This window comes from Crinia signifera, chromosome 4 (genome assembly GCF_055691185.1).
Source record: "Crinia signifera chromosome 4, ASM5569118v1, whole genome shotgun sequence".
In the NCBI taxonomy this organism is placed as follows: domain Eukaryota; kingdom Metazoa; phylum Chordata; class Amphibia; order Anura; family Myobatrachidae; genus Crinia; species Crinia signifera.
Window position 1 is genome coordinate 153,583,517 of NC_139220.1, and position 20,139 is coordinate 153,603,655.

General features: G+C 43.1%; 1 protein-coding gene across 1 annotated transcript in view; it reads right to left on the bottom strand.

Moving 5' to 3' along the window:
• The window catches only part of CTTNBP2 (cortactin binding protein 2), a 109,073-nt gene that overhangs the window by 10,733 nt on the left and 78,201 nt on the right, over positions 1 to 20,139 (bottom strand). Inside the window, exons 13-18 of the mRNA XM_083182807.1 lie at positions 15,385 to 15,471; positions 14,538 to 14,637; positions 13,854 to 14,009; positions 13,554 to 13,741; positions 9,886 to 10,064; positions 9,386 to 9,591 (exon numbers count right to left, since the gene is read on the bottom strand). Coding sequence (XP_083038933.1) covers positions 9,386 to 9,591; positions 9,886 to 10,064; positions 13,554 to 13,741; positions 13,854 to 14,009; positions 14,538 to 14,637; positions 15,385 to 15,471 — 916 coding nt within the window. The remainder of the gene's footprint in view (positions 1 to 9,385; positions 9,592 to 9,885; positions 10,065 to 13,553; positions 13,742 to 13,853; positions 14,010 to 14,537; positions 14,638 to 15,384; positions 15,472 to 20,139) is intronic.

Sequence of the window (20,139 nt, forward strand, 5' to 3'; positions counted from 1 at the left end):
TATCCAATTATAGCCTGTCTTTTCATTCGCTAAATTTACAGTTTTTGGATGATGGCACATGGGATTCGGGAGAAGTTCCTGGACCGATCTGTTATTGCGGAAAAGCCGGTCTGATAGGGCTGCTTAACAGGGATACAGCATAATCCCTGATAAGTGGCAGCTTGCCAAGGCTAACTGGGTACCCACCAAGGGATCCAAAAGAAGCAGTAATTTACAGCGGTTAATAAGATACCCCGCCTTAGAATGTTCCTATCTGTTGAAGCCAGTTGAAACCAGTAAAATGAGTCAACTATAAAGACTTTATTCAAGCATCATCTACTCCCAATATTGGTAAAATTAATAGGAAAGAGTGTTGGATTATTTATAGTTTAGTCATAATATATATATATAGATATACACACACACACACACACACACACACACACACACATATAGCGCTAATCTATATGCCTAATACATATACATACACACATATATATATATATATTTGGACACTGACCCTATTTTATATATATCCTTTTTTAGGATCTAGCATTATCTTAGATGATCCCGATAGTTTGGCTCCTTTGGAAGTGACAATATAGATTTATATATTGTAGCAGAGTTTTTTCATTATTTGATTTTTTTTATTTATTTTTTTATGCTTTATTTTTTGTGCTTCTATTATGTTTATTTTTCCTTTTGTATATTGTGTGTATGTATTTTGATGTATTGGTTCCCTGTTCCCATTTTCACAGATGCAGAAAAGCAAGCTGATTCAAGTTAATGTGCGTTCCAGACCCTGACAGCCGGCCGTAATCAGGAAGTGAGGTGACATCTGGCCAATGGAGTTGCGGCGCCCGGCGGGGACAGGTAAGAAATCACTTCACTGTGGTATTTATGTGTGTGCTGGGGATGGGGAGCTTCTTGTTATCTACATCACTGTAACTTGTGGCTGGTATCCTGAGGACGGGGCTGTATCCCCGAAAGCGCTCGATCTATATGCCTAATACAGCTTGAAGTTTTGAAAAAAAGTCTGTGTGCCTCTTTCATTGGACTATTGTTATTGGAAATTAGAGTGCACCAGATAAAATCTGCAATGATTGGAGTGCCGGCATAAAAGGACATAAATAAACTGTTTACCAAACATATTTGGGTTAGGAGTTATATATTGAATATGATTTTAACGCCCATCTTACTATTGTAAAGCCCAAGACTCTCATACATAGTGAAGGAAAAGTTTAGAAATTACAGATCTTTGATATGTTACCATCTTTATTTAAGGGACCAAAATTAGACATTTGCCTCAAAAGCTATTTCATGGGCACATTTGGAGTATTCCTTCGTTATTTCTTTATCAATTTAGTCAGCAAAAGATCTGGAGTGTGGCACTGGCATGCATGGCAACAATACAGGACTGAACATCTACAGAAGAGAGTGGTGAATGATAGTAAGATCATCTCCTTGGTACAGAAAACCCCCTCCACAACATCCAGCCATGAGAAGAACATTCTGCCGGAGGTAGGCTGAACATTATCCAAGTCTACCGTAAAGAAAATACTTTACAAATACAGAGGATTCACCATAAAGGTACAAAGCATCCATAAGCCTCAAGAAAAAAAGTCCAGATTAGACTTAGACAAAAAAAATCTATAAAAGCCAGTCTAGTTCCGGAACAGCATGCTTTGCACAGATGAGACCCTGGGCTGCAGCATCAACCAAAGTTATTTTGGTGAGTTATTTTGTTTCTGTGCAGGGTAAATACTGGCTGCTTTATTTTTACACTGCAATATAGATCTCACTTTGAAGTAAAACCCCACCCAAATCTAATTCTCTCTGCACATGTTACATCTGACCCCCTGCAGTGCACATGGTTTTGTCCATCTAAGAAGGATTTTGTCAGAAAGAGTGAACTAGAATAAGGCCCTATGTAACAATGCAAGGTAACGTTTCTCTGTAAAATACCCCTTAGCAAAGAAAAATACATTGATGTTACTTAAGCTGAAGTGTGGTAATGATACCTGAAAAGAACAGCACCACTCAAAATGCTTTTGACTCCTACTGTATATTATGCAGGGGCGGATGGGCCATAGACCTTTAAGGGAAGAATCCCGGAAGGCCAAAGCACCTATGAGGCCACATATCAAGACAGTGACTCTTTTCCCCATTTTTTCAGATGTGGCCCTGTCCCTCTCCTGTCTCCCACACAAGCAACCTTTGCCTGTTCACAGAGCAGAGTACCTCATGCTGCAATACTCACCTATGGCAGGTTACCATCTATATACATTGTTACACCTGTTACAGGGACAGGAGCGTGTGCTATCTGGAGGTTTAACAATTTGTGGGGTTTTACTGTGCTCCACTGGGGGGGTTGGGGGGGGGGGATTTGTGATATTCGGGGCTTATGGTATTGAGTTTTTTGCTGGATGCAGGGTTTGGGGTCTCAGTGGGGGAGGAGGGGCAATATGTGAAATGTAGAGGTTTGTGGTTTGTCGCAGAAGCTGAAGGTCTGGGGGCCAGTAGATTGTCAATGGCTTTCACCCAGATGTAGTGATGTATTAATCCTGCCTATTTTGGTGTTGGTTCTGTCTACATTTGGTATGGTGCCGCACATGTGAGGCCACTTCCAGAAATGTTTTCAGGGCCACTTTCAGTTGTCAATCAGCCACTGATATTATGTGACAGATAAAAAGTAGCAACCATACACACAAAAAAATATATAAAGAGCACTCACCAGGCTTTCCCTTTAATGACAATAACAATCATTTAATAACACATCAAGTTAAAATGCATACACACATCCACACGACATGCATATAATTACATTGAGACAACACATAAAAATAGGTAAAAGGCAAAGACATGGTCACACTGAAGAGAGAGTGTTAGACACCGTTTGGCCCAACTAGTCTACCCTAAACACATGTATACAAATGGGCCCTACACATGGCGATTTCAGGGCATTTTCTAAGCGATCTCACTAGATGCCCCTACATCGCTCCATGTGTAGGGGCCATATCCTAGTGATAAATCTATTAATTGCTGGTGTCAGGGCCAGTGTTCTCACTGGAGAACACTGGCTCAGACAGATCACTCAGCACACAGTGCTGGTACTGTACATGACTGTGTGCTGAGCAATCTTGCTGAGCTTTCTGAGCAATCTAGCATCACTCAGAACACTCTGCATATCTCCCTGTGTATAGGCCCCATTACACACTAGGGGATATTTTTTTTTGAGGGGGCCATCTAACCAACCAGTACATTTGTTGATTGTAGGAAGAAACCGTGGTATGATTTTCCACTGACTAATTGGTGGTATAGACCAGCCTTAACAAATGCTTTATAAGAAGAATCATGCACAAAGTTGTTCTTCTGCAGAAGAGCCCAGAAACGGAATCGGTACATCTGTCAGACCAGACTTAGGTCTACAGTCATTAGGTCGACTGGCCCCAAGGTCGATAGGGTTACAGGTCCACATGGGTCAAGGTCAACATGGGTTTAGATCGACAGTCATTAGGTCGACATGAGTTTTTCATTGTTTTTTTTGACCCGAATGTCGACACAGTCGACATGGACACAGTTGGAGTTTCACCGCAGCCCCTCGCATCGCACGCAATGCTTCCGGCACAGTGCCTCGCTATGCTTGGCACACTATTTTATTCTCCCACCACGGCCTAGTGGATGGTAGGGCATGAAATACCGCCTGTCGGCTCAAAAAACAGTGAAAAACTCATGTCGACCTAATGACTGTCGACCTAAACCCATGTTGACCTTGACCCATGTCGACCTTTAACCCTGTTGACCATCTGGGGTCGACCTAATGACTGTCGGTGGAGTGGAGTGTGGTCTGACAGATGACCGTTTCCGAAATAATACGGAAGTCTGAGTTTCAGTAAAACAAACAGGTCATAATAAAAGAAGAGACCCCAGCATTTTATCAATGAGATCACTAAAGTTGCTGTAGATCACTAAAGTTGCTGTAGATCACCTCCAGAATTTATTACACAATGCAAAAGTACAGATTAGTACCTGTTAATAGGCTTTCCTCTACTCCACCATGGCAGCATACTTCTGGGTTACGCCCTCTTGGGTAGATATCTGGAAAGGAACACAAAAAACAGACACTGCCCCTATATAAGGACCTCCTCCCCTGGGCTCTGTGTCTTAAATTAACCAGCTCCATACACAACACATATAACAACTAAACGGGTACGGGAAAACGGCTGCCATGGTGGAGTAGAGGAAAGCCTATTAACAGGTACTAATCTGTACTTTCCTCTACCTCCCCATGGCAGCATACTTCTGGGTATACCCAAGCAGTTTTATTTCACTGGGTGGGACAATCCATTATCATAATGAAAAGAAAAAAGGATACGGTTACTTCTCCATCTCCGTCCGTAGTCTGTACATTCTATCGTCATACTACTGCACTCAATATTTTGCGCCCCATGCTAGCATCTTGGGATGCTGTAACGTCTACCCTGTAGTGCTTGGTAAACGTGTGTGCAGATGACCAGCATGCTGCTCTGCGTACTTCTTCTATTGACGTGGATTCCCTTTCAGCCCAGGATGCCGCCAAGGACCTGGTCGAGTGGGCTTTAAGCCCCACAGGAACTTCCAATTTCCTAATCTTGTATGCTTTCCTGATACATGTCTTTATCCACCTAGAAATGGTGGTTTTTGTAGCTCCCAGCACCTTATTCCTGCCTTCCATCAGCACGAACAACCTTTTTGACTTTCTGAAAGGCTGTACTCTTCTTATATATGCTTTTAAGGCTCTAGTCACATCTAGATTATGTAACCTTTCTTCCTTAGCATTTTTAGGATCCGCACAGAAAGAAGGAAGGATTCTTTCTTGGTTGAGATGGAAACTGGAAACTACTTTTGGTAAAAAGGTAGGGTTTGTTCTCAGCACTGCCCTATCTTTGAAGAAATTTAGAAACGGTTCTTGTACCCACAGGGCCTGGAGTTCGGATACCCTCCTTGCTGACGTAATAGCTACAAGGCAGACCACTTTTATAGTGAGATAGTTGAGCGATATCTCTTCTATTGGTTCGAACGGAGTCTCTGTCAGTACGTTAAGAACCAAATTGAGGTCCCATGGGGCCATGGGGTTGTGGAAAGTTGGTCTAATCTTCTTGATCGCTTGAACGAACCTCTGAATGTACTTATTGTCCGCAATCTTGATGTCCAACATTGCCCCAATGGCCGAAATTTGCACTTTCAAAGAATTCGCCGCCAGCTTCTTTTCCAACCCTGCTTGCAGAAAGTCTAGAATGGTCGGGATTAATCTGGGGTTTTTGTTATTTTCTTTACAGAAGAACACATATTTGCCCCATATTCTATAATAAGTTGCTGACGTCGACATCTTTCTTGCCTTCCGTAGTGTATCCACTACCTTCTGAGAAAACCCTTTTCCTTTTAACGTCCTGGTCTCAGTAACCAGGCCGCCAGGCTCCAACTTGCTGGTTGCCGTTGATGATACCGACCCTGCCACAGGAGATCCTCGTGATCGGGTAGGACCCATGGCCCTCCTATCGACATCCTTACTAACTTGGCAAACCAAGGTCTCCTCGGCCAATATGGCAGGACCGCTATTACCGTGGCAGTTTCTCTCTGCACTTTGTTCAGGAACCTGTGGATAATTGTGAACGGGGGAAAAGCATATGCTAACTCCACTCTCCACTCTGCAGTGAGTGCGTCCGTCTGCCATGCTGTCGGTTCCCAGTGTCTGGAAATGAACCTCGGAACCTTCGCGTTGCTCGCCGTCGCCATCAGGTCCACTTCTGGCACACCCCATTTCTGTGTTAGTTGTGCGAACACTGCTGTTGACAACTCCCACTCTCCTGGGGTTAGCCTGTGCCTGCTCAGAGCATCTGCCCTGACATTTTCTTTTCCTGCCACAAATACTGCGGAGATGTTTCTGACATGACGTTCTGCCCATTTCAGGATAAGCGCCACTTCCGACATCAGCTTCCGGCTCCTTGTACCCCCTTGTTTGTTTAGGTACATGACCACTGACTGGTTGTCTGATCTTATTATCAGATCCTTGCCTCTTACTGGTTCCTGAAATTCTTGACATACCAAGAACACCGCCCACATTTCTCTTACGTTTGAATGTTCCCGGCTCATAGCCTGGTCCAATTCTCCTTGTATCGACTGTTCTTCGCACACAGCGCCCCATCCTGTCTCGCTGGCGTCTGTCAGCACCATCACCTGTGGTCCGGTCGCGAAAGACTTTCCTTTGGTCAACCTGTGCATTTTTGACCACCAAAGCAGATCTTCTACTGCTCCTTTTGACAGATATATTCTCTGCCTTCGGTCCTTTGCATCCCCGTTCCACTGTCTCAAGAAGCAATTCTGCAGTGATCTGATGTGAAATCTGGCCCACCTGGCCGTGTCCAATGAGGCCGACATGAGGCCAAGTACCCTCATGCAGTCTTCTGAGTACACCGCCTTTTTCTTCAACATTCCTCTTACCTCTTGTAAAAGTTTTAAGCGTCTGTCCTTTGTTAGTTTTATAGTCATCTCTTTCGTGTCTAAAATGACCCCCAGGTATTTTACCTCTTGCGTCGGCACTAACTGACTTTTTTCGAGGTTGATTAACCATCCATGTTGTCTTAGGTAGTCCTGCACTACCCTTGTATGTGCCTCTGCCATTTCTCTGCTGCAATTAAGAGGTCGTCCAGGTATGGCCAGATTGAGACGCCTAACACCCTTAGGTTGGCCACCAGTACCACTAGAATTTTTGTAAAGGTTCTCGGGGATGTTGACAGGCCGAACGGCAGCGATGTGAACTGGTATGTGATCTGTTTTAGGCGAAATCTGAGGAACTTTTGATGTCCTAAAACTATTGGAACATGTAAATATGCGTCCTTTAAATCGATGGTAGTCAAAAACATCCCTCTTTCGATATCTGGCACAATGGATCTTATTGACTCCATTCTGAATCGCTTCACCTGAACGTAGGTATTTAGTCTCCTTAGATCTAGAATAGTTCTGAATCCCCTGAAGGTTTTTCCACAACGAAGAATCTTGAGAACCACCCCAGATCTTCGTCTTGTTTGGGAACTCTTATGACTACTCCTTGCTCTATCATGGTTTGTAGGCTGCTGAACAAGGCCGCCCTTTCTTCCAGATTGCTGGGAATAGGTGGCACTTCCATCCAGTTTCCTGGTACTGTAACAAATTCTATTTTGTTGCTCTGAGGTAATTACCTCCAGCACCCATTTGTCCTGTACTGACTGATGCCAGGCTTCTTGGTATTGCATCAGCCTGCCGCCCACTTTGTCTCTGGCGTCATTGCTGGTTTTGCCTGAAGGCAAACCTGCCATCTCTACCTCTTTGGCCACGAAAATTATTTCTGTTACCGAGCCAAGGCCTGCGAAAACCTCTGCCTGGCCTATACGTTTTTGCTTTCCTGAAGTCCGTGGACTGGTACCGGGATGATTTATTAAATGACCCCCTTCTTGCGGCCTTATCCTGGGGTAGCCATACCGACTTACCCCCTGACACTTTCGTAATAATCTCATCCAACTGTTGCCCAAACAAGTAACTTCCCTGGAAAGGCAATGAGATTAACTTATTTTTGGACTGACTGTCCGCCGCCCAAGGCTTTAGCCACAAGGCCCTTCTTATAACTGCCGTTGTAGCGTTGGATCTGGCCGCCAAGCGCACCATATCAAGTGAGGCATCACACAAAAACTCAACAGCCACCTGTATGTTTTGCACCACCTTCAGTAACTCTGATCTTTTAATGCCGTCCAGCATGTCGGACTCCAGGTCTTGGCACCATGACCTTAAAACTCTAGTAGTCACTGCTGCCGCCGATGAGGCTTTCATTGAAGCCCCTATCGTCGTGTGCTGCTTCCTCAGACTCATTTCAATTTTTCTCTCCATTGAGTCCTTAAATATATTCGCATCCTCTAATGGGAGCGTAGTTTTCCTTGAGATGCGTGCTATTGCCGCATCCACTTTAGGTGCCTCATCCCACTTTTTAACCTGCTTGTGGTCAAAAGGGTACATTTTGGATACTCTTAAAGGCACCGCCACCTTTTTATCGGGATGCCCCCATTCCTCTTCCACTACTTCCTGTAGCTTCTTAGACAATGGGAATTGTTTAGTTTTTTTCTTTTTGTCCTTAAATAGGAGGTCCTGAAGCTTGCCCTCCTCCTGAGGGTCTTCTATATTGAGAGACTTATGGACTAAACAGAGCAGGTTTTCTAGTAAGTCTGGGTTAAAATCCACTCCTTTTTCTTGGAAGACTTCGCCTTCCTCCATCTCTTCCTCTGCCTTCCCTGAGGGACCTGGCTCTGAACCCTCCGAGTCAGAAAGTACAGCTCTAGGCCTCTTCCCTGATGATTTGGCAAAATCTTCTTTAGACATAAAGGTGTCTGCCAGCTCAGTCTTGAGCAACTTCACTAAGTCTGTGATCTGGATAGATCCCATTTGCAGCGAACCTCTACATTTGCTGCACACTGAACCTGAGCATTTATCAGGCAGTACTTTGTCACAAGATGAACATTTCCGCTTGTGTTTAGTTTTAACCTCGCTTTTTTCTTTGCCAGTTTCAGACCTAGCAAAAGAAACCCATATTCAAGCATATATAAAAAAACTTTGTACTAAGCAAAAAACTGCATCTTTAATCCTGCTTACCCTGGCTTAATCGGCTGCTTTTTTTCATCCTCCATGTTAACCTCTAGCACCAGAGACTCACTGTAACAACATATGATCTCTATTTAGGCGAAAAAATAATATAGCCAAGTCCCAGCAGCGCCGCTGCTTAACGGGACCTTACCCCAGTCTGCTGGTATCGGGAAAACTTCCACTGGCCTGCACCTCCGTGACAGACGCCGCTTCCACACTCACACGGCCGCCGGTATCTCCTTCCACAAACGCTTTGAGACGCCTTCTGATGACCTCAGACGCCGGCCCGGCGTCTCTTACTAATACCACGCGTGACGCCTTGCGTCACCACGCGCCGCGTCACGCTAGTGCGCCCGCTCCGTTTCCATGGCGCCTGTTTGTGCAGATACCGGCGCCATTACCCGCAACCGCTCCCGGCGGCGGGGTACTCCAGCAGACGGACGGCCCAACTGCCCTTGACAGCGGGAGTCCTATTATGCCACTACCCCTTACTGCACTCGGCAGGGGAGCCAGCTCTACAGCCTCTTCACAGGGTAAGCCCATACATCTACCCGGAAAGGAAAAAAAGACACAGAGCCCAGGGGAGGAGGTCCTTATATAGGGGCAGTGTCTGTTTTTTGTGTTCCTTTCCAGATATCTACCCAAGAGGGCGTAACCCAGAAGTATGCTGCCATGGGGAGGTAGAGGAAATGTGTGTTGACACAAAATGACCATGGTGTCCTCCTGTGTGCAGAATACTGGTGTTAGAGCTAGCACTTACCACTCTTGGGAATATGACAGCCGTGTAGAATGGCTTTATTCAGCAGGATACTGAGAGCGGCTTTCACAATCGCCTGTTGACCATGAATTGGAGTTTTTGTGGCTGTGACATGTCCAAGAAGAGAGGACCTTTTTATTGTGGCAATGGAAAGGATTGCTTCTTGCACTTTTGGAACAATTACCGCATTCCACAATTTTGACATCCACCTTTAAAATACAAATATATATTAAGTCATACATGGTGAATGAAACAATCACTTATACCCAGGGCCAGAAAAACCACTAGGCAACCTAACGTGACAAAGTTTAAAGGCCATCAAATAGTGAATGTGCTTCTATTGATGCTGCTTCAACCAATGAAATGATAGAAAGCAGAGCCAAGCGACTGTTGCTACCCTTGGTATTTCATTTATTTATTTCATTTCTCTTCAGAGTACTTATTTTTGAAAATACTATTACTAACTTAAGTATAAGTATACCACAGGAAGAAAATGTACTTACTTCACCATTATTTGTGCATTTCCAGGCACTAATGGACAAGACATAAATGGCTGTGGTCCAATAAGTGCATCTGGTGTGCCTAGGCGAGACAAGCAGGAGTTCAGCTGGTGCCAGACAGCACATATCCAGTCAACACCTTTACACACTGGGTCACTGGGTGGAGGAAGTTTTCCCTTGAACTAAAAAGAAAGATTAGAAATGAGCAGTCAATATTTTTTTGAATGTGCAAATGGATCTGGAAGAATACTTAAGTTGTGTATATTAAGGGCCGTAATCAGATGTGAGCAAATGAGGCAACATTGCGTGCTAAAAATAATGCAAATTTTTGCTGTATTCGAAGTTGTAGCATCCATGTGACTGCACTTCCATAAACCATATGAAAAACAGCCATCAATATAAGAGTTCCTTTTTTAAGAGCCCTATGTACAGTACACCTAGTTTTAGAGATGCAACAGAAATCAGACAGATCTCTGAATATGTTCATCCCTCATCCTTTCAATAGATGAGTCTACATTTATTGTAGACTCATCACCACCAGTAGCTCCTGGGGCTATATTTACAGAGCAGCAGGATTTTCTAACTGCTAGATTTACAACAACATTAGTAATAAATGCAAATTATGCTGGTTTTGCATTTATTGGTATTGCAATTTTAAATTCAGCAGACAAAACTGTTGATAATCAGGCATCTGGTCTTTAAAGGAAACCACAAAGATGTCTTCCCATTTGACTGTTCTCATAAACAACTCCCTAAGTAAAAAGGAATTAACTGAGAAAGAATTTTAGATGCCAAATAACTTGAATATACAAACTCCACACAGTTACGGTCATGGTGGGTACCGCACCTATGACTTCAGTGCTGTAAAGCAGTGTACTAGCCTTTACACCATCCGTACTGCCCTATATTTTTCAATAATAGTTTTCAAATTCTAGGAACTTCTGCGTACTTTTAGTAACATTTTATGATCGGTTTAGTATAATGGACACATATAATAGGTTTCATTTCAACTTCATTAGCTAAAATAAAATTATATATACAGGTTGAGTATCCAGTATCCGAATATCCGTTATCCGAATTATTCTGAAAACCAGACATTCCAGAAAGTGAAAAAAAAAATTGGGGGGCTAAAAACTTATTTGTGACACATGTAACAGCCCTACTGAGGACATGATATATAACTGGCACTATATATGTTCAAGAAAATTATTGCTTGGCATTAAAATTCAGTATCTGATCTAGTACACAAATTTTGTTTCATGTTTTGAAACCTTGTTTTTTGAACAAATAAAATATATTTGTGTGTATTTCATGTGGTTGATGTGTTTATACAACGTAATTGCAAGATACATCACTGAAATATTAAAATATTCCAAAATACGGAGTAATCCGTTATCCAAAATTCTCCTGGTCCCGAGCATTTCGGATAAGAGATACTCAACATGTATGTATGTATGTATGTATGTATGTATGTATGTATGTATGTATGTATGTATATATATATATATATATATATATATATATATATATATATATATATATATATATATATAAATAAGACATTGAAAAATTGTATGGCCAAACAATGAGACCAAGAGGAGGTATACAATCACCTGCAACCATTGACTATGGGTAATTGATTTGCCGGGGGTACCCAACTAGCCCCCCTATAAGCTGCTGGTATTGAGGATGTTTCACCTGCCTCAGGCAGGTAATACCAAATACCGACCGCAGATCTGTTTTTGAGTGAAAACACACAGGCTTCACTAAACCTGTGTGTTTGGGAGAAACGCATTTTTTGGGGGGTGACTAGATATATATTATGTTAGTGAATATCAACCATTTATGCCTGATTTCTACTTTAAAGTTAACCTAGCTTCTGGAGACCATTGATCAATAAACTGGAATTGGTACCAAAATATGAATATATTCTTAATGTAAGTCTACTCAGAAAGATTGTTTCTTTAGCACAGTGTTCAGAGAACAGGGGTAAATTACCCCAAATGGGGTAAAAATTTAATTCCTGGGGTTAATGGATGGTCCTGCTGCCGAAACACATCCGGGCATTCACATGAATCTAAATGCATGCCCAGCTTTGTCTCGGCAGCGCGACCGCCCATTACCTCCAGGAATCTAATTTAATTGCATATAGAATCTATATAAAGATTCTATATGCATGTATGGTTGTGTGTGTTACAGTACTGTAGAGTATAATAAGGACCTGACACAGTGCAATGCGTCAGGCCCTTGTGTATAACTCGCTTCCCTGCATGAAGACCCGGGCCCTGCCTCCAAGTCTGCCCGCTTCCTCGGCAGAGGCGACTAGTTGCTGCACCATCTGTAGTCAGTAGCATAGTCTGTACTGCCGCTGCAGCGCTGAGTTTCCTTGCCTGGTTATAGACTCCTGTAAAAGGTATACCCATCTCTAGTCTAGGGAAAAAATGTGCACAGACTGTCACTGTACCATATTGAAATATTGACACTAAAAGTTGCGTGGATGTCATTATCAACTGCTATACCACACACAGCCTGGCAGCCATTGATGAGGATTACCATGTATGGCTTTGTGTGATACAAAATTTGTACCACCCACACACAGCCATACATGGTAATCATCATCATCAAAGTTGCTGCCAGGCTGTGTACCGTACTAGCTGGATAGCTCATCAATTACTTGGGGTACAATGTGTATTACAATTATATGATTTCCTTTCATTCAAATCAAGGGGGTAACATCGGCATATCTAAATATATTTTGGGGTAAAAGGTAAAAAGTTCCCTGACCCCCCGAGTGAAACCTTGTTAACCCTGCTCACAGCTGAATAACCATACAACATTTTGAAGCATAGAGTATTTCTATATCGGGACTAGAAATCACTACGCTAACCTTAGAAAACTTGAATCAAAAAAGGAAGAACATATTTGTTTGGCTTGCATTGTTGAACGCCTGCCATCCAAATAGAAAACATTGCCTTCTCCTAAAAAAGAGGATCATTTCACTTCCTCCAAAGGGAAGCACAAGCAAAGTAAATGATGTCATTGTATACCACTTTAGCATGTTTGGATATTAATTTTTCAGACAAAAGTTAAACCGAACACGGATTAGATAAATATTTATCCCTAGAAGGCTTCATATTGTTAATGTTCACAATGCGACTGTAAAACACATGCCAGCAAATTGCTGATTTGTCTAATGAGTACAGTTGGTGACAATCAATAGTTCTGTATTCTGAGCCTGCTGATGCTGCACATTGATCATGACATTTCTCTCCAACATCCAATCATTCTGGAAGGATACAATGAAATGAGAGCAATGTTGCTGCTGCTTTATCGAGAATAAAGTAGCAGTTTGGAACATTTCTATTTCTGAACGTCATGCTGTAGAGATGGCCATGCAAGTATTTATCCTATATTATTTCAAATTAGATCCAATTATAAAATGTTGTATACAGTGATGCGGCCCCCCACTACACATACACACACATACAGCATGACTGCCCCCAGCAGGACTTCCAGAAACCCAAAAGCTCCTGTTTGAGATCACCAGCCCCCCCCCCCCCCCTCCCCCCCCCCACCCCACACACACACACCTTATAATCCATCCCTGGTGTCTGTCATTTTGATGGACTGTTAAATAATTATAGTTCTATTTCAATTGATTTAGGTCATACCTTGTGCACAACTCTCCGTTTCAAAACTTTCTGGAGTAAAGTGTGCATTGGTTCTCCGTTCCACCTCAGTTGCACCCAGCGGAAGTGCTGCTGAACCAATAATTCCGGCCCTTGCAGGCGAGACCTTGCCACAGTCCCCATCAAAAAGCAATCTTCATGGAAGTAGTAGGCATATGACACACCACTTGCTATGGAAACAATAAAAAAATGTCATAACGACAAGTACAATACTTGAGAATAAGCATTGAGAAATGGTTTAATTTGGATTTCAGAAATATTTAGCAATTCATATATCTCCACCTCGCTGAACATGAAATGGATTTTCAGAGCCACGATTCTCTAAGGGTGACATCAGATCTCCAAGCAGTTCCAATAAGGACACCTTCTCCAATTTTTCCAGAACTATAATGGTTTTCTTTTTAGATGGAGGTGGTTCAGTAACTGGAATCAGACAGCCTGGAAAGAAAAGCAGATTTTTTACAGTATTTATCTTGACAATGTATAAACAACCTATATATATGGTTGTATGTTGTTATGAGAGATCTATTATAAAAGGGAAAAGAAAAAAAAAAAAAGAGTTCAAGTTGAGTTGTATTCAACCATTGTATACTGAGACAATATCTAATGTTGGAAAACTATGTACAACATATATTGATGGCAGTGGTGGTATGCTTTGGTCAGTTCATGAGTAATACAGTGATACACACATGATCACAGTATTTTGCACGTTTGTGTTTAAGCGTTCCTGGGGACAGCCAAGCATGGCTGTATATCTGGAAAATGCTTATGTATATTTAAAATCATCCATTGCACGAGTTGGGTTCATCATACAGGATGGCTTGTTGGAACTCGTGTTAATTTATTATCTTTCATTAGATATTACAATTGATTAGGATTAGAATAGAACATGCATTGTCCTTGTAGAATTCTAAGTCAATTGCCATTAATGGCTAATGCAGGGAAACGGAAAATCCCCAGACTTACCTGAATTAATTAAAATGTCAACAAGTTGCTCTCTGGATAGTTCAGAATCTACTTCAACCTTAACTAGATCACAACTAAAGCCAGTCGCTTCTTCTTTGTGCTGTTATGAAAAACAACATACTTAGTATACAGAGGAGTAGATCTAGGAAGCAGTGATAAGGGAGAATAAGTGATAAAGTGCCTCGTACTGTATAACCGGTCAATCAGCTCCTGACTGTTAAGTTACAGGCTAGGTTTAAAAAGGAACTGATTGGCCAGTGAGCTGATTGGCCAGTGATAAAGGGCCTCAATTCTAGTTCACTCTTTCTGACAAAATCCTTCTTAGATGGACAAAACCATGTGCACTGCGGGTGGGGCAGATGTTACTTGTGTAGAGAGAGTTAGATTTGGGTGGGGTTTTACTTCAAAGTGAGATCAATATTGCAGTGTAAAAATAAAGCAGCCAGTATTTACCCTGCACAAAAACAAAATAACTCACCCAAATCTAATTCTCTCTGCACATTTTACATCTGCCCCCCCCCCCCTGCAGTGCACATGGTTTTGTCCATCTAAGAAGGATTTTGTCAGAAAGAGTGAACTAGAATAAGGCCCAAAGTACCAGGCACATTATCACTGCCTCACTCATCTACCCCTCTGTAGCAAAACTCGTGTATGCTGTACAACAGTGGTGTCAAACTCATGGCCCTCCAGCTGTTGTGGAACTACACATCCCAGCATACTCTGCCACAGATTTTATATAATGGATTGCTAAAACTGTGGCAGAGCATGCTGGGACGTGCAGTTCCAAAACAGCTGGAGGGCCATGCGTTTGACACCACTGCTGTACACCAAATAATTGCTGTGATACCTTGATGTACAATGACAACTGCTCCACTATATATTCTTGCAGACTTCCTTCTGGTCCTTGAAAGATCACATTGTGGTACTGTTCAACCTGATAAAAAAAAAAATCTGAATATTAGCAGCTTTAATAAAATTGTGCAACTATATTAGTACATATGCATGAATTGGAATAAACCTTATATTGTAGTTGAAACATTAATCCATTAAATTACTCTCAAACTTTTAATGGTTTGCTTCACTGAACAACCAGACAGATAATTTCTACTGATTACAATGTAAACCAATGAATGAGATGTCATATGGGCCAGATGTATCAAGCTTCAAAAGTGATAAAATAGATAGTGATAAACAAGCCAATTAGCTCCTACTTGTCATTTTTCAAACCCAGACTGGGTACTTGTGTATTTTGGCGGCGCCCATCGCATCGCATACCATAACGCATGGGGCGGCGGTACGCGTCCTACGACCTTTTCATACCCCCACTATCCACGTCGGCTTGGAGTTGAGAATAGATTAGTGTGGCAAGTGCAGCGAGCCACCGAGCCCGAAGCGTGGCGAGCGCAGCGTGCCCCGCGAGGGGACGCGGATACCTGTGAAGCCCGCAAAGGGATGCGTTTACCTGTGAAGGTATCCGCGTCCCCTCGCGGGGCTCGCCACGCTTAGGGGTCGGTGGCTCGCTGCGCTCGCCACACTAATATATTCTCAACTCCACGCCGACGTGGATAGTGGGGGTATGAAAAGGTCGTAGGACGCGTACCGCTGCGCTCGCCACGCTTCGGGTTCACATTTATAGTGGGGGGGTGGCATGGGGGTGCATTTAACATTCTAAGCACCCATTAGGGTGCTCAAAAGCACCCTTTAGGGTGCTTATACGATTTTTCATCGTATAGGGGGTCAAAATCGCGTCGCATCGCATGCCATCGGGTACATGGCATGCGATGCGATACGTTCATCGTACGATGCACAAATCGGGCGCCGCCAAAATACACAAGTACCCCAGACTGTAATATGGTAGTTAGGAGATGATTGGCTGGATGTTTATTACTCTCCATTTTATAACTTTTTTAAGCTTGATACATCTGGCCCTCAGTGTCATTATTGGCAAGCGCAGCATGGTGGGAAATGACACACCACCATCTCTCATCGACAATAAGAAGGTGGGGAAGATGCTGCTATCTGGCTGCTGCTCCTCCTCTTCCATGTCAGTGACAGATTGGAAGTGTGTGCCTGATTACCTTACACTAATGTCCAATGCAGATTCTAAACAAATGGCACACTGTTGTGCACTTTCTACTACAGGCCTGGCCAACCTATGGCTCTTCAGCTGTTGGGACACTACACATCCCAGCATGCCTTGCCACAGTTTTAGCATTCTCTGGGGCAGATGTATTAAGCCTGGTGAAGAGATAAAGTGGAGATAAAGAGGAAAGAGATAACGCACCAACCAATCAACTCCCCACTGTCATTTTCAAACACAGAGGTAGATAAGGGAGGAGCTGGCCAATCAGCTCCTGATTGTTAAGTTACAGGCTGGGTTTAAAAAAGCGAAAGTTAGGAGCTGATTGGCCGGTGATAAAGTACCAGGCACTTTATCACTTCTTCATACATTTACCCCTCAGTTCATTGGCTGGTGCTTTATCTCCTTTCACTTTATCTCTTCTCCAGGCTTAATACATCTGTCCCCCCTCATTAGCAAAACATTGGCAATGTACGCAGGGACTTGTAGTTTCACAACAGCTGGAGAGCCACAGGTTGGCCAGGCCTGCTCTACTGTAACTCCTCCTTTGGAGGAAGTAACATATTGTGCAATAATGACTATTTATAAATATAAAATACTGTAGAATAGAAATGTATAAATCTTTTTACCAAGATGCTCAAATGTTTATACAACACCGCTCAGCTAAATTATTATCAATGTCAGCAAATTGGCATATGAATTACCTGCATGAAAATGGATTGTGCATTTATCAAGGTTATATTATAATTATTCTACAGTAATTAACCCTTTGAGTGCCAACGTTGCTGTGAGAGATCCTCTAAATACGCTCACAGCAACTGTTCTTTTTGTGGGTGCAATATTTAACTAAACTTCACTTATGTGACTTGGCTGTATTTGTATTGATTTATACTAAAAGAACAGTCGCTGTGATGGGCGCTGAGGATCTCTTACAGCAATGTTGGCACTCAAAGGGGTTAAGGCAGGCACATATCCAAACTCTGGCCCTCCAGCTGTTGTAAAACTACAAGTCCCATCATGCTTTGCCATAGTTTTGCTATTAGGGAATTCTAAACCTAGAATACATGCTGGGATGTGTAGTTTCACAACAGCTGGAGGGCCATAGTTTGGACATGCCTGGGTTAAAGAGCTAAAATAACCGGAAAAAAATAAATCATGAAACATCTTAATGTAACCATATAATACCCCTTTTACACCAGAGCCTCGACCCGGGTTATTGCCACTCCACTCCGGGTCGGGGCTTGGTGTAAATGCGAAAAATAAAATAACTCTGTTCCCTGGGTGTACGACCCGGCAAATGCTCAGGGTCGGACATGCTAAATTCCCGGAGTCACGGGCCACGTAAATAGGTAACCCATTCCCACCAGTAGGGGAGCCCATACCTCCGGACCGCAGTGTTCTGCGGTCAGTTCGAAGGTTGGGCAGGGGCCACGTACAGCCTCCGCTGCTGTCTGCGGTACTTTGCAGACAGCAGCGGAGGCTGGGAGGAGGTGAATGAATGCCTGTGTGCGGCATCCATTCACCTTACAGAACAAAGCTGGGGGAGCACGGAGGCTGGGGGCAGCCCAGCAGCTTAGCTTGCCCCCAGCTATCGGGTCGGCATTGCATGGGTCCAGGCTGGCGGATTCCCGGCGTTCTGAGATGATATCATCTTCAAGTGCTTGTTCAGGACCCACCTTCGCCGGTGTCACCCGCACGGCATAATGCCGGGGAACGCCGGTGTAAAAGGGAACAACTGCCTTTTCTTTTGTCCAGAGAAGTAAGGAGAATAAAGAAACACAGACAAAAAACTGATACAAGCAGCAGCCCACCAGGCTTTAGAGTCAGAGAAGGGCAGGTAAAAAAAAAAATCTTATTTATTGTAGGTTTTAGAAAAAGCTGTATAAAATGTTTTAACACATCAATAATGCTATTAATTATTGCTATACATTTGTTTTTTCTTGTTCTACATTATAATATTCTTATTACTGAAACCTCTCATTTAAAAAAAACAAAACCTATATTTGCACTGGAAAGATGAGCATAGGGAGGTAATGCCATTGTCTTCCCAAACAATTGGGTCTGCCCACTGCTGCCAGTGAGGCCAAAATGAACTACAGATGGGAGCCCAGGGGTAGATTCGTAACAAAATTCGGAATCCTCAAGCAGCCCCTGGGGGTGGGGGTACAGCCATGGCCATATTGACTGTGGGCACTGGGCAGCCAGGAGTTGTTGGCTGTGGGCACTAACCGCTGTGGTCGCACGGTCCGAGGCCCACGGGCCAGCCAGGGAAAAAAGCGGCCAACTCAGTACCGGCCCACCAGAAAATGTCCTGTGGGAGCCAGACAAAGCTGAGTACATTCAAACCACAGCTTTTTTATTTGTAAGTGCATCTCTGTTACATGTGGAGAAGAACAGTGCTTAGACCTGAACACAAGGTGGCAGTATTAGCCATTCAAAGACAACTAAAGGCTTTTCTAGAAATATTTGAACATACACTGATTACTCAACCAAGAGAACATCAGCATTACTTGTAGCTCTGGATCAGGCCCTTTTTGCCTCCGATACATGTATGTGTAAAAATAAATTCCTGAATTGGCTTAAAATATATGGCTTTGATAGGTTGTATTAGCCCCGGGATGCAGTCACTAGGTCTAAAAGCAATAGGTCAACAGATGAAAAAGGTCGTCATGAAAAAGGTCAACGTGTTTTTCAAGGAATGGTGGTTTTTCATACTTTACTATCCAAGTGAGCATACGGTGAGAATATAATAGTGTGCCAAGAGTAGCGAAGCACCGTGCCCGAAGCATGGCTAGCAAAGAGAACCAGGCGAGGGTACACTTATACACTGTCAACTTAAGTCGACAGACACAAAAAAACATGATAATCCCATGTCCACATTTTTCATGCTGACCTTTTCCATGTCGCTAATGCTTGTGTCACCCTAATGCATTTTTTTCTAACTATCTACTTTTTTTTATTAGAAAAGGAAGTGATGTAGGTCAGTGCTCCCACCCACTAACCCTCCAGTCCAGTATGTCCCTGACACCTGAAGCACCTTAGGTAGCCACTGTATCCATACACTAGTGATTTAGATTGTTCAATCTCTGGCGGCTCACCACCGCTACCTTTGGAGTGTGCAGACGCCCTATATTTGAAATGGAGTGCTGCTTCATGGGAGGTTGTCCAGATGTATTTGTCCTAACATTGGCGCTAAATTTACTTTCACTTTTTTGTTCACGTGACCTAAGGCATGTCGACCTATTTCATGTGTTGACCTAGTGACTATATACCTATAGTGGTCGACCTAATGACTGTCAATCCAAGTTCTGTCGACCCGATGACCCAAACCTATTAGCACCCACCCTGTGCACTATCATGTGATTTGCTTTTGCAGTTATGTCTACCCAAAAGTGCGGTGTGGTGTGAGCATATTAAAATATCTATTGAGTGTTGCCTTCCTTCTTTGCTTTCTTAAATGGCACAATATAGAATATAAGGAAATCACTGAGGCACTTTGTGTCAGATATTCAGAAGTTACAG